The sequence below is a fragment of the Cervus canadensis genome, chromosome 10, assembly GCF_019320065.1.
Source record: "Cervus canadensis isolate Bull #8, Minnesota chromosome 10, ASM1932006v1, whole genome shotgun sequence".
NCBI lineage: Eukaryota > Metazoa > Chordata > Mammalia > Artiodactyla > Cervidae > Cervus > Cervus canadensis.
Window position 1 is genome coordinate 68,716,301 of NC_057395.1, and position 15,472 is coordinate 68,731,772.

The 15,472-nt window shown below is 46.0% G+C and overlaps 1 protein-coding gene across 4 annotated transcripts in view; it reads right to left on the reverse strand.

Annotated features, from left to right (window-relative positions):
- Positions 1 to 15,472, reverse strand: part of CHD6 (chromodomain helicase DNA binding protein 6) — a 194,984-nt gene that overhangs the window by 24,031 nt on the left and 155,481 nt on the right. For all 4 annotated transcript variants that reach the window (XM_043480181.1, XM_043480182.1, XM_043480183.1 and 1 more), the window contains 3 exons: positions 12,991 to 13,094; positions 8,825 to 8,954; positions 7,129 to 7,189 (listed from right to left, as the gene is read on the reverse strand). In XM_043480181.1, coding sequence (XP_043336116.1) covers positions 7,129 to 7,189; positions 8,825 to 8,954; positions 12,991 to 13,094 — 295 coding nt within the window. The remainder of the gene's footprint in view (positions 1 to 7,128; positions 7,190 to 8,824; positions 8,955 to 12,990; positions 13,095 to 15,472) is intronic.

Below are 15,472 nucleotides of genomic sequence, written 5' to 3' on the forward strand. Positions count from 1 at the left end.
CTGTTTAGGGAGTTATAAGCAAAACCCAACCAGCCATGCCTTACATCCTTTCCTGCCACTGAGAACATTTTTGAGTATTCTCACAGTATCTGTGAAGCCCCTTTGAATGCTGAAAGCTGTAATTAATTATAGACACTTCTAGACTGAGAAATGTTCTAGCTGGGTTCCAGTAGGGGGTTCCTTATGCCATATAAGTGGTTGGTGTGAGCACCACCACACCCCGAATCCACAGAGGTAGCTCCACGCGGCAGGTGGCAGACACACATGACACGCAGGCCTCCTTTCCAGTCTCCCTAATGCTTTCTGTTGGCCTCAGGCAAACCCTCTCAAGTCAGGAAAGCTTCTGGGATCGGTAAGTGCCTCTCTGTCTCCTGCCCTCTCCTGATGGTAGGTCCCCTCTCTGGCAATGACAGAAAGGAGAAGATCTGGATGAGCAGCAGCCAAAGTAAAAAAGATGCCATAATCTTCAACATCACCAGTTTTTTTTATTACTGGGAAGCACACGGGAAGTCCGCCTCTGAAGTCTGTGGCTGAACATTTCCTGGTTTCTGCCTCTGTGAATCAACGTGAAAGAAATACTCATCTCGGAAGAAGTGTGAATCCATCACTCAAAGTACAGGGTCCCCGTAAGACCGTCCATGCGCAGGCAGTGGACTGGTTCCACCCTGCAGGCTCTCCATCCCGAGCCCGCTGGTGTCTGGAGTCTGACTGCCTACTGCTCTCTGATCTTGGGCAAGCTGTTTCCAGCTCGCTCAAGCTTATTTCTTTGTTTGCAAAATGAAGGCGACAGTACTTTATAGGGTGATTGTGGTCAAGCTCACTTCATTTGCAAAACAGAGATGATAGCACTTTACAGGGTGATTGTGGGGCACAGGTAAGTTGATGATGTGAACTGTTTAACTACATGCTGGCACAAGGCAGATGCCTGACACATGGCAGCTGGGACTGAGGAGCAACCCACACATGGACCCAACTGCTGGGGGACCATCCAGCATGTCTTTCGTTCAACTAAAATGTGTCCTCTAAGGACAGCTTCGTGACACAGTGGAAAACAACAGCAATAATAACTAAAGTCTATGGAGACCCAGGTAAATAAGTGGGTAAGATATCATACTGAGTACTTCATATGTGTTTTTCATTCATTCAAAATGACTAAATGACCCTTTTTAGACACAGAGAAGTTGCAGAATAGGAGGTTGATAATCTTATCAAATACTATAGTTATTATAAGTAGTGAAGATGGAATTCAAACCTGGAAGGCCTGAACAGAGATGAGGAGCTCTAACCACTGACAAGTATGGCCTCGGGTGGGTGGAGACACACCTGGCTGAATCAAATGCACTGTCACTCTCCACCAGTATCTTAGCTCCACATGGGTGCAGGGCTGTTTCCAGATTCGAGAACAGTGGATCCCCGTGCTTGCGGCTGCTCCTCCAGGCCTCGCTGCCTCCCCACTTTGGCCAGGGTAGGGGTGCGGGTGGGGGTGGTGGCAGCCCAGACCTGCAGGCCCAGGGAACTTCCTCTAGGCACTCACAAAACCCAAGGGCCAATGCAGAGGCCACAAGTGGCCTTCCCATATTTGTTTGTCAGGAACTGTGCTCGGTTCAGGCATTCCAACAGTGCAAAAAGATAGAGTCCTTATCCCTCTAGAGCTCAAGTTCTGGCAGTTATGAGAGATATTAATAAATACTAGCCATGCAGTGTGACAGGGCTTCTTCCCTGGTAGCACAGCAATAAAGAATCTGCCTGTCAATGCAGGAGACACAGTTCGATCGCTGGGTCAGGAAGATCCCCTGGAGACGCATATGGCAACCCACTCTAGTATTCTTGCCTGGGAAATCCTATGGACAGAGGACCCTGGTGGGCTATGGTCCACAGGATCGCAGAGTTGGACACGACTTAGCGACTAAGCAAAAACAACATGCAATGTGGTAAGTGTTCCTAAACACAGTGGGAAAATCAGAAAGAGTCACCAACCCTGCCAGACCCAAATCAGGCAGGAGGAAGACATCTGAGAGGTAACTTTTGAGCTTCAGATTGAAAGACACAAGAATTTACGAGGAGAACATAGGAGCTCTCTGTGTAGAGGTAACACGATGCAGAAAGGCAGTTAAAAAGATCCCACAGCAGTTTTCATTTGTGGAAAAATCAAGCATCCTACGACCTTCATAAATTTCATGTAGAAAGTAGACACACATCAAATGTCATTAACAGAAAATTCGAGGATTTTACAATGGAAAGACTGCAGGATTTAGAAAAAGACGTGAGCGGAGAGACATTGCTCTTGGCTAGTATGACTTTTCTTGCAGCTCATTAAAACTATTTGATCTTCCCCCCATCTAGAATGGGGATAAGAGTAACACCCAACTGAAAGGGAAACGTGCTTGGTAAGCCTGGAAGTACTCCAGCTACAGTCAAACATCACTATTTGAGTTCAGAGACCCCCTCAAACTCTCAGCTCCTAAGAATAGAGTCATTGTTCAGCCCCTCACTGAACTTTTCTTCCAGTAGGATCTGACCATGTTAGGCATTAAGTTTCCCTGCAGAAGTTTTTCCCTAGGTCACTTGGCACATACCATCACCCTCCTTTACAGAGCACCTGCTGTAGGAAGCACTGCAGAGTGAGGACAAGACCCAGGAGTGAGGCACATGAACTTTTCTATGAGCGGCCTTCAGAGCTGGGCCTGGCATGCAGCTGGTCTGCCTCTTCACACTGGCTGTTGCTGGGAGAAGGGGTGCATACCTGCAGCCAGAATAAAAATCCACCCTGAATATTCACTGCAAGGACTGTTGCTGAAGCTGATGCTCCGGTACTCTGGCTACCTGATGCGAAGAGCTGACTCACTGGAAAAGACCCTGATGCCGGGAAAGACTGAAGGCAGGAGGAGAAGGGGGTGACAGAAAATGAGATGGTTGGATGGCATCACTGAATCAATAGACATGAGTTTGAGCAAGCTCGGGGAGACTGAAAAACTGGGAAACCTGGAGTGCTGCAGTCCATGGAGTCACAATGAGTCGGACATGACTGAGCAACAACAACTCTTCTGACTATGAAGAGAATACTTAATCAGGAAAAAAAAAAGCCATAACATCTAGTCTGAATTCTACTGTCTAATCTGTCTAATGCAGTATCTAGTCTGAACTCTTCTATCTGTGAGAATCTGGTAAAGTCCTTTACGTTCCAGGGGGGTGAATCTCCTCAACTTTCAAATGAGGGCAGTTAACACCTGAAGCTCTTATTTCACATGGCTGAGGTGAAGATCAACAGATACAAGTGGGAATAGTTCTTTGGAGAGAGTACTATTCAGAGAAATTTAAGGTACTATTTCCATCTCTTTGATACTTGAGTTACCACCTAAAATGCAGGAGACTTTCAGGAGACATGAGTTCGATCCCTCGGTCAGAAGATCTCCTGGAGGAGGAAATGGCAACCCACTCCCTATTCTTGCCTGAACAATCCCATGGACAGAGAAGCCTGGTGGGCTACAGTCTATGGGGTCTCAGAAGAGGAGGACGTGACGCAGTGACTAATTACCACCATGGAAAAACACATCCCACGTTCCAGATAAAAGAAATAACAGTATAAGGTAGGGAACTGAATGGCAGAGCTCAGATTTTAAGTCAAGATCAAAGCCAGCTTCCTTCTGCCAGGTCCACAGTCTGAAGCTTGAGGGTGATATGCTTCAATCCACTGCTTCTTAAATCTTGAGGAGATATGGAAACATATCTTCAAAAAATAATTTTTTTTTTTACTTTGGGAAAGTGATGTCTCTTACTGTTATAGGAATCAGAACTGATGGAAACCAAAGTAGATACCATGCTTCCAACTAGAACCAAAAGAAGAGAACCGACAATTTTTGGTTGCTGATCAGGAGAAGAGGAAAGATTATGCGGATAAGAGTCAGTTAAGGACAACGCTATAGTAACTTCTGGTATCCAGAATCCACAAAATCCTAACAGATTTATTTTCTCCACTCAAAGCCAGAGAAAATGTGGCTGAATAGTGCTAGGGCTCTAATAAAGTTTCGATCTGCATATGCAAAGTCCTAGAAGCTCATTTGTAATGTGCAATATAGATTTCTACTTATGGGAAGATGCATTATTTCCCTATTGCTCACTATAAGTACAACTAAAGCTGCCAGACACTATATATAAAACACACCTAAGAAAACGCTGAAAGGTGAAGAGAAGGTAGACCAATTAGAGACTCTGGGACCCGTGGAATGACACAGTGGTGAGTTCCTTGGGTTTTCTTTTTTGCCTTATATGCCTTAGATTTGGAGGTAATGAAGGCGGCTACCTGGAAATGACAAAAGAGTGCAGACAAAAAAAGCCTGCTTTCTCCAGCCCAGGACAAGGAAAAAGGCAGGCTAGGAATGGACACAATGTTAAGACGCGACGTGCTACACTCCAGCCCAACAACACAAGAGCAGACAGTGGCTTACCACATTCACACCAGCAAAGGCTGGTGGGGACTCTAGACTTCTGCCTTTGCCAGGCTGCACTAGGGCACCCGGTTCCCCTGCTGGGTGGTGTCAAAAAGTCAAGTAGGGAGCTTGGATTTTCATCCCTGACAGCTGGCAATGAGGTCCCCAACCACCCATGGTATCAGCAAAGACCACATGGAGAGCTGAACTTCCACTCTGCCCCCAGGTATCTTTGGGGGCTGACTAGGAACATTAACCTCTATTACAGCCAGGCAGTCAAAAGGTGATACACGCTGTGCACTACCCCACCTCCCCCAGCCCCCGCCCCCATCCTCTGCGATAGAGGTGTCAGAGGCAGGCAGTCACGACAGAAGTTTCAAATAAGATCCCAAGTCTCATAATATAATACCCCAAATGTCCAGGTTTCAGTCAAAAATCACATTATCATTATACCAAGAACCAGGAAGATCTCAAACGGAATGAAGAAAGACAGCCAACAGATGCTAATGTTGAAATGACAGAGATCTTAAGTATTACTGACATAAAAATCTAAAGCAGTCATCAATGAGGAATTCTGAACACACTCCAGAAGATCTCAGCAAAGAAACAAAGCTCCAAAGAAGAACCAAAGGGAAATTTTAGATTTGAAATATACAATGATGAAACCAAACTGAACAAAAACACAATGGATATGCTCAACCGCAGAAGGGAGGAGAAAGAGGAAAGAATCAGCAAGCTCAAAGAGGGAAAAACATAAAGTACCCAGTGTGACCACCAGAGAGGAACAGATTAAAGACAATTAAAACAGGGCCCCCGGGACCAGTGGAACTGTAACAAAAGACTTGACATGCATGTCATCAGAGTTCCGGAAGGAAGGAGAAAGGGTTCCAAGAAATAATGACCGAAAACTCCCCAAATTTGGCAAAGGACAGGGATTTGGCAAATCCACAGATTTGAGAAGCTGAAAACACACCAACAGGATAAACTCAAAGAATCCACATATAAAAAATTCAGAGTTAAACTTCTGAGAACTAAAAATAAGGAGAAAAGCCTTGAAAGCAGCAAAAGAGAAAAGAGACCTTAACTAATTGAAAAACAACTCAAGTAACAGAAGATTTCTCATCAGAAACCATGGAAGCCAGAAGGAGGTGGCACAACATTTTCAAGAGCTGAAAGAAAAGTGTCTACCCAGAATCCTATATTCAGTGAAAATATCCTTCAGGAATGAAGAGGATATCAAGATATCCCCAGATGAAAGAAAACTAAGAGAATCATCACCAGGAGATCTATTCTAAAAGAATGGCTCAAGGAATTTCCCCCAACAGAAAAAAGAAATCTTGGAACATCAGGAAGAAGAAAGAACACAGTAAGTAAATGTATGGGTAAAAACAGTAGATGTTCCTTATCCTTTTGAATTTTCTCAATTATATTTCATAGTTGCAGCAAAAATTACATTATCATTATTCTCAGTGTATGTAGGAGAAATATTTAAGACCATTATAAAGGGAAAAAACTAGAAGTAAGGATAAACTCCAGTAAGGATTCTATATTTCACCTGAACTGGTAAAATGATACCAGTGAACTGTGATACATTATGTACATGTAGTAAAATATCTAAAATAACCACTAAGAAGCTTAAAAATAGATAAGTCAAAAAAGGATCAGAAAAAAATTTCCAGTAAACCAGAGGAAAGAAGGAAAAAGAAACTAGAGAATCAAAACACAGAGAAAACAATAAAATGTCAGACTTAAGCCTTAATGCATCAATAATAACACTGCATGTAAATAGCTGACTATATCAACTATAAAACAGGGTGCCTTAAAATATATAACCTGACTAAACACTGTCTACAGGAAACTCATTTCAAATAGGCAGGTTAAAAGTTAAACGATGGAAAAAGTGACAATCGTGCAAACATTAGTCAAAGGGAACCAGCAGTAGCTATCTTAATATTAGATAAAGTATACTTCAGAGCCAAAAAAAAAAAAAAACTATCAGACAAGGAGGGGCATTCTATATTGACAGCAGAGTCAACCCACCAAAAAGACATATCCTAAATGTGCATGCACCAGACAACAGAGCTGCAAAACACATGAGACAAAAACTGACAGAAGACTGAAAGGAGAAAGACATAAATCCATAATTACAGTTGCAGTCAAACTAGAAATAAACAGAAAGATTAGGAAAATCTCCAAATGCTTAGAAATTAAATAATACACATCTGATCAATCATCTATGGGCCCAAGGAAAAGTCTCAGGGGAAGAATTTTTTAAATACATTGTTCTGAATGAAAATGAAAGAAATTTCACCATTTATAGTAAATAGAGCATAGCTAAAGTAATGCAGAGAGGGAAATTCACTGGAAGGACTGACATTGAAGCTGAAGCTCTAGTACTTTGGCTACCTTATGCAAAGAGCTGACTCACTGGAAAAGACCCTGATGCTGGAAAAGATTATCCCCATGGTGGGAAACTGGATAGAAGGTACATGGGATCACCCTGCATTGCATCTTCTGATTCCATCTAAAATCTACAGTTATCTCAAAAGCAAAAGTTTCATTAGAGTAAGACTGCAAAGCAGTTTGTGAATTGACAATTTTTACAAAAACATGTTGGGGAAAATGCCATGCAACTGCAGCAATGCAATCAAAGACCAATATACCAATACCAATACATAGGGATTTCTCACATTTGACTCACCACTTGTTTCTGAGGGCCATCTACTTTGTCTTCTGTATTGTCTTCTTTATCCGTGTTGCCTCTAAAAAAAAAAAAAAAAAAATTAAATAAAAAGAGTAAACAAAAAAAAAAAAAGAGTAAACATCACACACCACCTAGGAGTTATTCTGCAACCAGGAAGCTGGCACAAAACCCCCTTAAATCACTGACCAAAGAGACTCCTTTCTCCACAGGCCTCAGAATCTTGATTTCTCCAGTGTTACAACTTCTACGAGCAATGACCTCCTCTCAAGTGAGAGTTGAGCAGGAGCCTCATGATCTACTCAGGAAAGTTCAGAGGCCTGCTCTTCAACAATGACGTTATCTTTAAAAAGCTAATTACTGCCTATCAAGAATTAGCTGAATACGTGGCTTTGATAAAAGAACAGATTCTAGACACTGACAGCTGTGTAAACCAAGAGTCCTCATGGGCCGACCCCAGCTCCCATGGTAGGGCAAGTCTCCGTGCAGAATTGCTCATGTTTGGCAGCGGTCACTTCCAAGGAAGGACACTACCTGATGGACCACTGGCAGCTCACCTCTAAATCCACTGCTTAACTGCTAATGCCTATTTGTTTTTCATGATCCCTGGAAAAATCAACTTTGAAGGATTCCTGTCTCAAATATTCTGCTCTTTGTCGCTCAGGTCCCGGAGGCAGGAGGGGCCTCCTACCTTCGTCGCCTGGACCAGAGGAAAAAACAGCTTCCCCACAGAGAAACCAGCTTTCAGCCACATTCAGGCACCTCCCCCACGTGGTGTTTCTCCCCAGCCCGTGAACCCAACATTAATACCACTGGTCCTCTGGGCATTTGTTAACATTTCTCTGGATGTATCCTTATTATCTTTGGGGGCACAGAATGTTATGATAGCTAGCTAGAGTGTTTGTCAGGGGCTAAGTGTGGATGGAAAAATGCATTTCATCCTCTTCTCAGCCTTAGCAGATAGTTAGGGGGGCTGGCATTGTGTACCCTTGAGTCCAGCCTTGCCCGTGACCCTAGAAAATACAACTTTGGGGGAGAAGATCAGGCCAAAAGCTCACCACGTGCAAAACAAGAGATTCTACGCTATGTCTTTCAAATAGCCACACACATATACACACATATGAAAACCACAGCTTTGGCTGTTTATTTAGTTCTCCTATGAATTCATACATTTGGGCTTATGCCGAAAGTAAATAAAACTCACACAAAGGGGACGTCTCCATACTTTTTTACACACAACCTATGGACAGGACCTGAATGCCATGGCCGTCAAGCAGTGGCTATTCATGGACCGTGCAATCCTTAGAAAACGCCAGTATTTCATCTCAGGCATTTCAAGGTCAGGAAGCCTGAACTTGCTGTGCCTCTTCTTAACTTTCTGCCAAGTATGAGAGGTTAAGAGAGGTCTGAACTCCCCAAGAATCCTCTGACCAGACGAGGCTGGTTAGGGAACAGGGCAGGATGGTGGGCAGCTTGGGGAACCCAGGAAGATTGGAAATGGGTATTTGGGTCAAAGTGTTCAGAATTCACGAGAAAGGCCCGAGGTGTTGTAGCACGTAACTGAAGCAATTCTGGAAGGCGGTTCAGGATAAAGGGAGACGCCAGGCTGTGAGGAAGACGAGGAGAGTGCTGGGCGCCTCTGGTCAGAGATTCATGGTGCGACAAGTCAGTGTGCTTGCTCTGTGCAGCTTCTCACCTTTCAGGGACGTCTGAGGCCCCGTCCGTGACACCCTGCTCTGCAGAAAGCGACTTCTCATCTGGCATGCCCACCTTCTCCAGGAAGCAAAGTGCTGGGTCGGCTCGCATGGCGTTGTACCTCTCGTAACCTGATTGGGGGTGGCGAGAAACGACAAGGTCATGATGGGGGTCATGTCAGAACTCATTAAATCTGCCTTGCACCCTAGACAGGCATTTTGTTTCCCTTGTTAAGTAAAAAAGCAAAACAAGCCAACCAAAAATACTTACTTAAGAATAACCGGATCCTGTAAGACTCCCTGTTGGGGGAAGATCCTTGAGCTTAAATGGACTCCTTTGTGTAATGCTTGACCGAAAGAATGAAAGCCGAGGTGTACCGTGTGTCCTTGAAGACACATAAAATACAGATTCCATTCCCCCTTGTTTCTTTTGGACAGCAAGAGGATTAGGCAAGCTGGTTTCACAATTTCTTCCCCTCACTGCACCCGCCCCCCCCCCCCCCCCAACTCTGGACACCCTGTTATCTTGTCGTCATCTGCCTGCATGCGTGCTTGTTAAGTCGCTTCAGTCATCTCTGACCGTGCAACCCCGTGGACTGCAGTCGGCCAGGCTTTGCTGTCCACAGGATTCTGGGAAGAATACTGGAATGGGTTGCCATGCCCTCCTCCAGGAGATCTTCTCAACCCAGAGATCAAACCCGCGCCTCTTATGTCTCACCTGCATTGGCAGGCAGGTTCTTTACCACTAACACCATCTGGGAAGCCCTGAATGGGCTATAATTTTCTTTTGTCCAAATTTATCCCATGTGTTAGAAAAGGAAACTGAGCAAAGTGATGATGCAAAGGATGAAACATGAACAGGATCACTGGGATTGTTGACTGGATTAAAAAGGACTCGTTGCCTCTGTGTTCATAGACTCAGTATAAAATCCTAACCCACTGACCAGGGCTTTGGAACAACTTCTCACTGTATCCCCAGAGTAAAAAACAGATGGAGGAGTTTTGACCCAGAAAGAGAGACCCCAGAAGGCAGGCAAAACAATTCAACAATGTCACTTTTAACTGGATAACACCATGCTTGAGAATGCTACTTTACTGACTCTAATGTAATCCTATAATGAGACCGGATATTTGGTCATAGCTGTTGTCACATCAACTATTTGGGGGGAGCTCCTATACAATCATCAACATCCTTTTCTTGCTGCTCCTAACAAAGTCCATTTCTAGCTCTGTAGTAGGTACAGAGAGCCCATCTCAGGTGAGGGTAGACGCTGTGTTGAAAATGAGAACCGGCTTGATCAAACACACTGGATTTTACTTTGCTGGGTATTTCCCTTCTAGACTGGTTTCTGTTCCGCTATCACTGCTGATGCTGGTCTAGCCTTCACATGCAGGCAGCACCTGGTACTTTTTCTCTAAGGGGCTTCAGGTACTTCATCTTTTAATCCAAAGCGACTCTTCTGCCTTCTTCACGACAGGTGCTGCCTGCCCGAGGCATATGGTGGGAGAAATAGGTCCCTAATGTTCTTTATTCAGTCATTCCTCAGGGCAATAGTGTGATTATTTTAAGTCTCTCTCATGAGATTGAGGGCTTCTCAGGGACAGAATCTGTATCTGCTTTGGCATTATATATTCAGTTCTTCACACAGCGCCTGACATTGTATAAACTCAATATTAACAACTGTCTGGATGTGTCAGTTAGGCCTGGATCCTCTTCCAACAGTCACTGTAGGAAGAACCATTCTCACCCTCTCCCCCTGTTCTGCCTCAGCTCACGCCAAGACAGGAATGTCCGTGACTTTCCTACTATTTTGAGGATGCACCTGCCACCATCTCCACCTGCCGCTCCCCAGGAAAAGAGGTGCCTACTACCCAGGTGGGTTCCTCCTCTGCAGACTTCTCGGGCTTAGGTATGAAGTTTGGACAGGTTCTCCACTTCTCTTTCTCAATCAGCTTCGGAGCTGGATGTGGGCGAGGGTGACTGATTCAGTTCCCTAGAAAACCCTGACTGTTGAAGAGTAGTAGGAGGTGTGTGATAGCAACATAAAGACATAAACAGTCGAGCAACAGGCTGCCTGCCCCTGTCTACTTAGTTTAAAAGTTCCTCTGTAAGAATGTGAACAGGGATACTAAAACCCACAGCGTGATGACTATTTCGTAAGTCCAGGCTGCCCTAGAGGGGCGGTGGCCATTTCTTCCTGCGATCAAGAGCTGTAAAGAGCATCGTTCAGAACAGATTTGCTGCAGAGTCCTTCTTGCTGTCAGCGGAAGCCCAAACAAAGATGCAGCCAATTCTTCCACGGTGGTCAGCTCAGAGATGGAACCGGGGCTTTAGTCTTCTCATCTAGGCAGGGTCATAGCAGACTATGTCTGGGGTGGACTAAAAGAGCCATGAAACCTTGGACAATGAACAGCTGCATGTTTCTTAACAAAGAAAATGGCTGCAGCCTTACGGCTCATACTTGTATCTCCAGGGCAAGGAGGTGAGGCAGAGAGAGCTCCTGATGGAGCCTTGAAAAATAAAACACCAGATAGCGTGGCTCTCTGAAAATGTCACATGTCCACCAGCTGCTGGGTATCTCAGAGAGTCTGTCACCTGGTAAGACACACTGTGTGGGTTGGATTATTCTGCGGAGAGGGCTGTTACGTAGGGTGATGAGTTGTGTTACCCAGGTGAGGACAGGTCTAAGCCGAGGCCCATGGACTGTCTGCTGGATGGCACCTCACCGGGAGCGGAATCTGATTTGGACTCCGCAAGACATCAAAGAGGATGTCCATGGAGCCAACCACAGGCCTCTGTCCAGCCCAGCCTAGGTTTGATGCCAACATCCCTGTCCAACTACATGGGTCTGGTCCCATCCAAAAGTGAGTCGGTCAGCACCACGTGTGGCTTAACACCAGCCCCCCAGCACTGGGTACAGAGGCTAGGTCTTCCCCATCTTCACAGTGTGTCTGCTAAGCTCATCACATACGAAGTCTTTAAAGCCAAAAGCACAATGTAGGATACAGAGGGTCATTACACAATGATGGGAGGTATTAATTTACCAGGAAAGTATGGCTGATGATCCTGACACTAACAACACCAGGCCTCCCTGCAAACACCAGAATCTATGTTTTGAAGGAATTCCTCATTAAAATAGATATGTGCATCGTTGTTATGTAAATATTGCAGGTTGGCCTGCAAATGTTGAAGAATTCTACCGATAGGGCGCGTGTGAGAAACAAAGTGCACCTTCCAGAGGCAGAGGGGTCAGTGGCGGTGGACGGCACCCAGCACCTGTTACGTGCGAAGCGCTGCCCAGGCTGCCCACATGCCCTGTCTCAGTTAATCCTCCTACAACCCTCCAGGAGGGCTGTCTTGTCCTCTCTCTGGTGTCCAGGTGAGGAAACAGGTCAGAGAAGTTTCTGACTTGCCTGAGGTCACACATTTATAAGTGACAGAGCTGGCAGTGAAGGCCAGGGACATCCACCTCTTCCCACTTTTAACCCCTGCTCTCCGGCTCAAAATGCCAGCTAGTTCACCGGGCAGGGAAGGTGTGTATCAGGTACATTACAGTGAATATTTTCTGGGACCTGCTTTATTCATTTAAACAGTCGGCTGAAAGCAAGGGCAGGTACTTAGAACAGAGTCAGAGATGAAGAAAACACCATTTATGTCAGTTTTACCAAGCTATTTTAAAAAACCTCTCTCAGTTCCCTTTGGTCTCTAGGTCACTATTTAAAAAAAAAAAAAAAAGATATCTATGCTATCTTCTATTCTTAAATTTTTATACCAAATAGGGCAAAAGCTATGTACTAGGAATTAAGTAGGTAAGCTGAAATTCTGGATACATGTGAAATGGTAAAACCTAACATTTCGCGCATTTATTTATTGCTTCACTCCAGAAATCCTGGGGCTTGCCATGTGACAGACACCAGGCTGGATGCTAGGTCTGTGAGAGTGAACGAGAGAGGGACAGTCCCTGATGTGCAGACACACTCGTGAGGAAGACACGCCACCCTTTCAAGGGGCCTCACCGATAGTCACATTCGCTGTATTTGCAAGACTCACACACTCATCTGGGCAAATTCCTCAGAGGACAGAGGGGAGGCTCTAATTTCTAAGGGAGACACACGACAGGCCTGTGGGATTTCTCAGCAAAGAGAAAACATGCACTGACATACACACCGTGTTTGAACACGCCAATCAGGAGGGACTTGTCGGCCTCGGCGTCCCACCAGTCCACCGGGATCTCCACATAGTCGATGTCAGGCAGGGGCACATCCAGCTCCCTGTGGAAGGAAGGGCGTGAACTCAGAGTGCCTTCCACATGGACAGAACACAACACAGGAGCTCCTGGCTGGAGCCCCGAGGCTAAGCCACATCCCTAGACGCACGCTTAGAGGCTGAAGGAACAAAAATGGGAGGATTCAGACAGCTGGGGGCCCAGGTGTCCTAACCAGGGCCCTGTATCCAGTTAACACGGGGAGTGACTCAGCACGTGTATTTGATGTCCAGGCTCCACTCAGACCAAATGATGCAGAATCTGAAAGCATCTTGTGGAGAACCTGTTGCCAGTCCGTCTGGGGTGGGGCCAGGGGCTCTACACACATCAGGCGATTCTGATGTGCACTTTCAGTTGACAACCACAGCAAAAGCCATCAATATGTCCGCTAGGTAAAGGCAGAACACCCCCACAAGTGTTTGAATTCACACATGATCAAAGGCTGAAATGTGCCCAAGCATCCCAGTCTGACATGTAGAGTCCGTGAGCACTATTCAAGAATGAGCTAGTCTGCACTGCTGCACAGAGGGTAGGAAGAGAGCCTTTCAGGGGACAGATGCCACAACAGGAGGAACGTCCCGGCCAGGGTCTGCCAACAGTCTGCTGGGTCAAACTTCTGGCTCAAGGGACGAACGTGGCTCACCCCAGGGAGCAGACCTGCAGGGATGGGTCCATCTCTGAGTTTCTGTGCACGTTCTGAGAGCTCACACCGGACCCTTGGCTAACTGGCTTTATTTGTCTGAACAGCGTCCTCACTCTTGGAAGGCTTTGGGGTTTGAGGGAGAACGTCCACCTGGATGGCTCCTCCCTCCCACCTCCCAGGTGCCTGGAATGCCGCCTCTGCAACATCTCCAGCTGGTTCTTCCATCAGGTTCTTCTTGGGACACAGGGCTGCCTGCCCCTTGACAGGCCCAGCTCTCCTTGCAGGGGTGGGGCTCCCTGACCCCACCTCTCTCCACCTGGCCCACTGCTCTGCCTGTGTGGTGCCATGCGCTGAACAACTCTTTTGGGGTGAGCAGTGTTTCACTCCTCGTGGCAATTTCTCCACCATAAGGTATTTAACCTGAATAGGACCAGTGACAGCTAACACCGTGGAAAGCAAATGAAAGGGGGAAGAAGGTGGGCAGTGGACTTAGTCTTTTCATGTTCTACTCACTTCCCTCTATCTGCAGGTCTAAGCAAGCAGGCGACAGGGGAATAAGTAAACTCAGGTAGATTACTTCTGCCAGGTAACACTGGAGATAAATAATCAGGTTGAATTCTGCTGCCTTTACATGACTCACAAGTTGGACCTTTTTACTGGAACACCCAACCTCCCTATCCTCACTAGAAATGCCCATGGTAACTATGCAATGTGTAGCCAATGTTAACAGTTAACAAGCTGACTGCTCCTGATTACAGAACGCTCAAGGGTAGGACTGTCACTGCCCTTCACCTCTCTCCTCCTTTCATGCTCCTGTGACCACTAAGGCCATGAGCACTGCCCAATGGGAAGAAAGAGAGGGAAGGAACCACGGCCCTGGGGAATCTCAAACAAAGTTCAAATGCCAACACTCGCGGTCTTGGGGGAAAACTAGCCCTGTATGGGGCCAGAGGAAACTGCAGGTCTGGGGGAAGGGATGGCGAAGGAGGCGTCTGGGATCCCACACACACACTGTGGCTATCTGTTAGCCCGATAAAGTGGCAGCCGGGGGCTCAGCAGTCTCTTCCCCCAAACCTCAGCATTCTACAGCTTCAGAAACCCTAGCTTACAAAACTAAGGCACGACACATCTAACAGGTGACAAAGCATCAGTAACACGACTAAGTATTATTAACGAGCAAATAAAGGAGAACCACTCAAAGGTGGAAGAGGACTGAGGCCAAGAGTGGGTAAAGCTTTCAGTCTACACCTGCTACATCAAACATCAACGTCACTCATATCCATCTGACAATGATCAGTTAAGGCAGAGAAATGACTGCTTTAAAAGCAATTTTACAACACTACTGGGGCAGCTGGAGGGGGGTGGCGCAGGGGGGTGGGGGGGTGGTGGCGTGGGTGGCAAACGATTAAGAACCTTACCAAGAGCCGTATTATTTTTGTTTTTGTTTGTTTGTCTTTTTTAAAGAGAAAGAAGGTTTATTCAGGGAGACTCTCCACAGATAGAGCATGGGTCAGCTCAGAAGATGAGAGAGGCCCACGAGCTATGTTTTAAACGACCATTTTTTCTTTTATTTCACTCACAGATGACCTGGCTGAATCCTCCTCACTCTACCAGCCTGCTTTACCAGGGACTGGGTCCTGGGAAGGAGCGAACACAGGCCTCAGGAAACACAGGCAGGTTTGTCCATTTCCATCAACAGGTACTTTACAGCAATTCCTTCACACTGGGCATTAAGGATGACC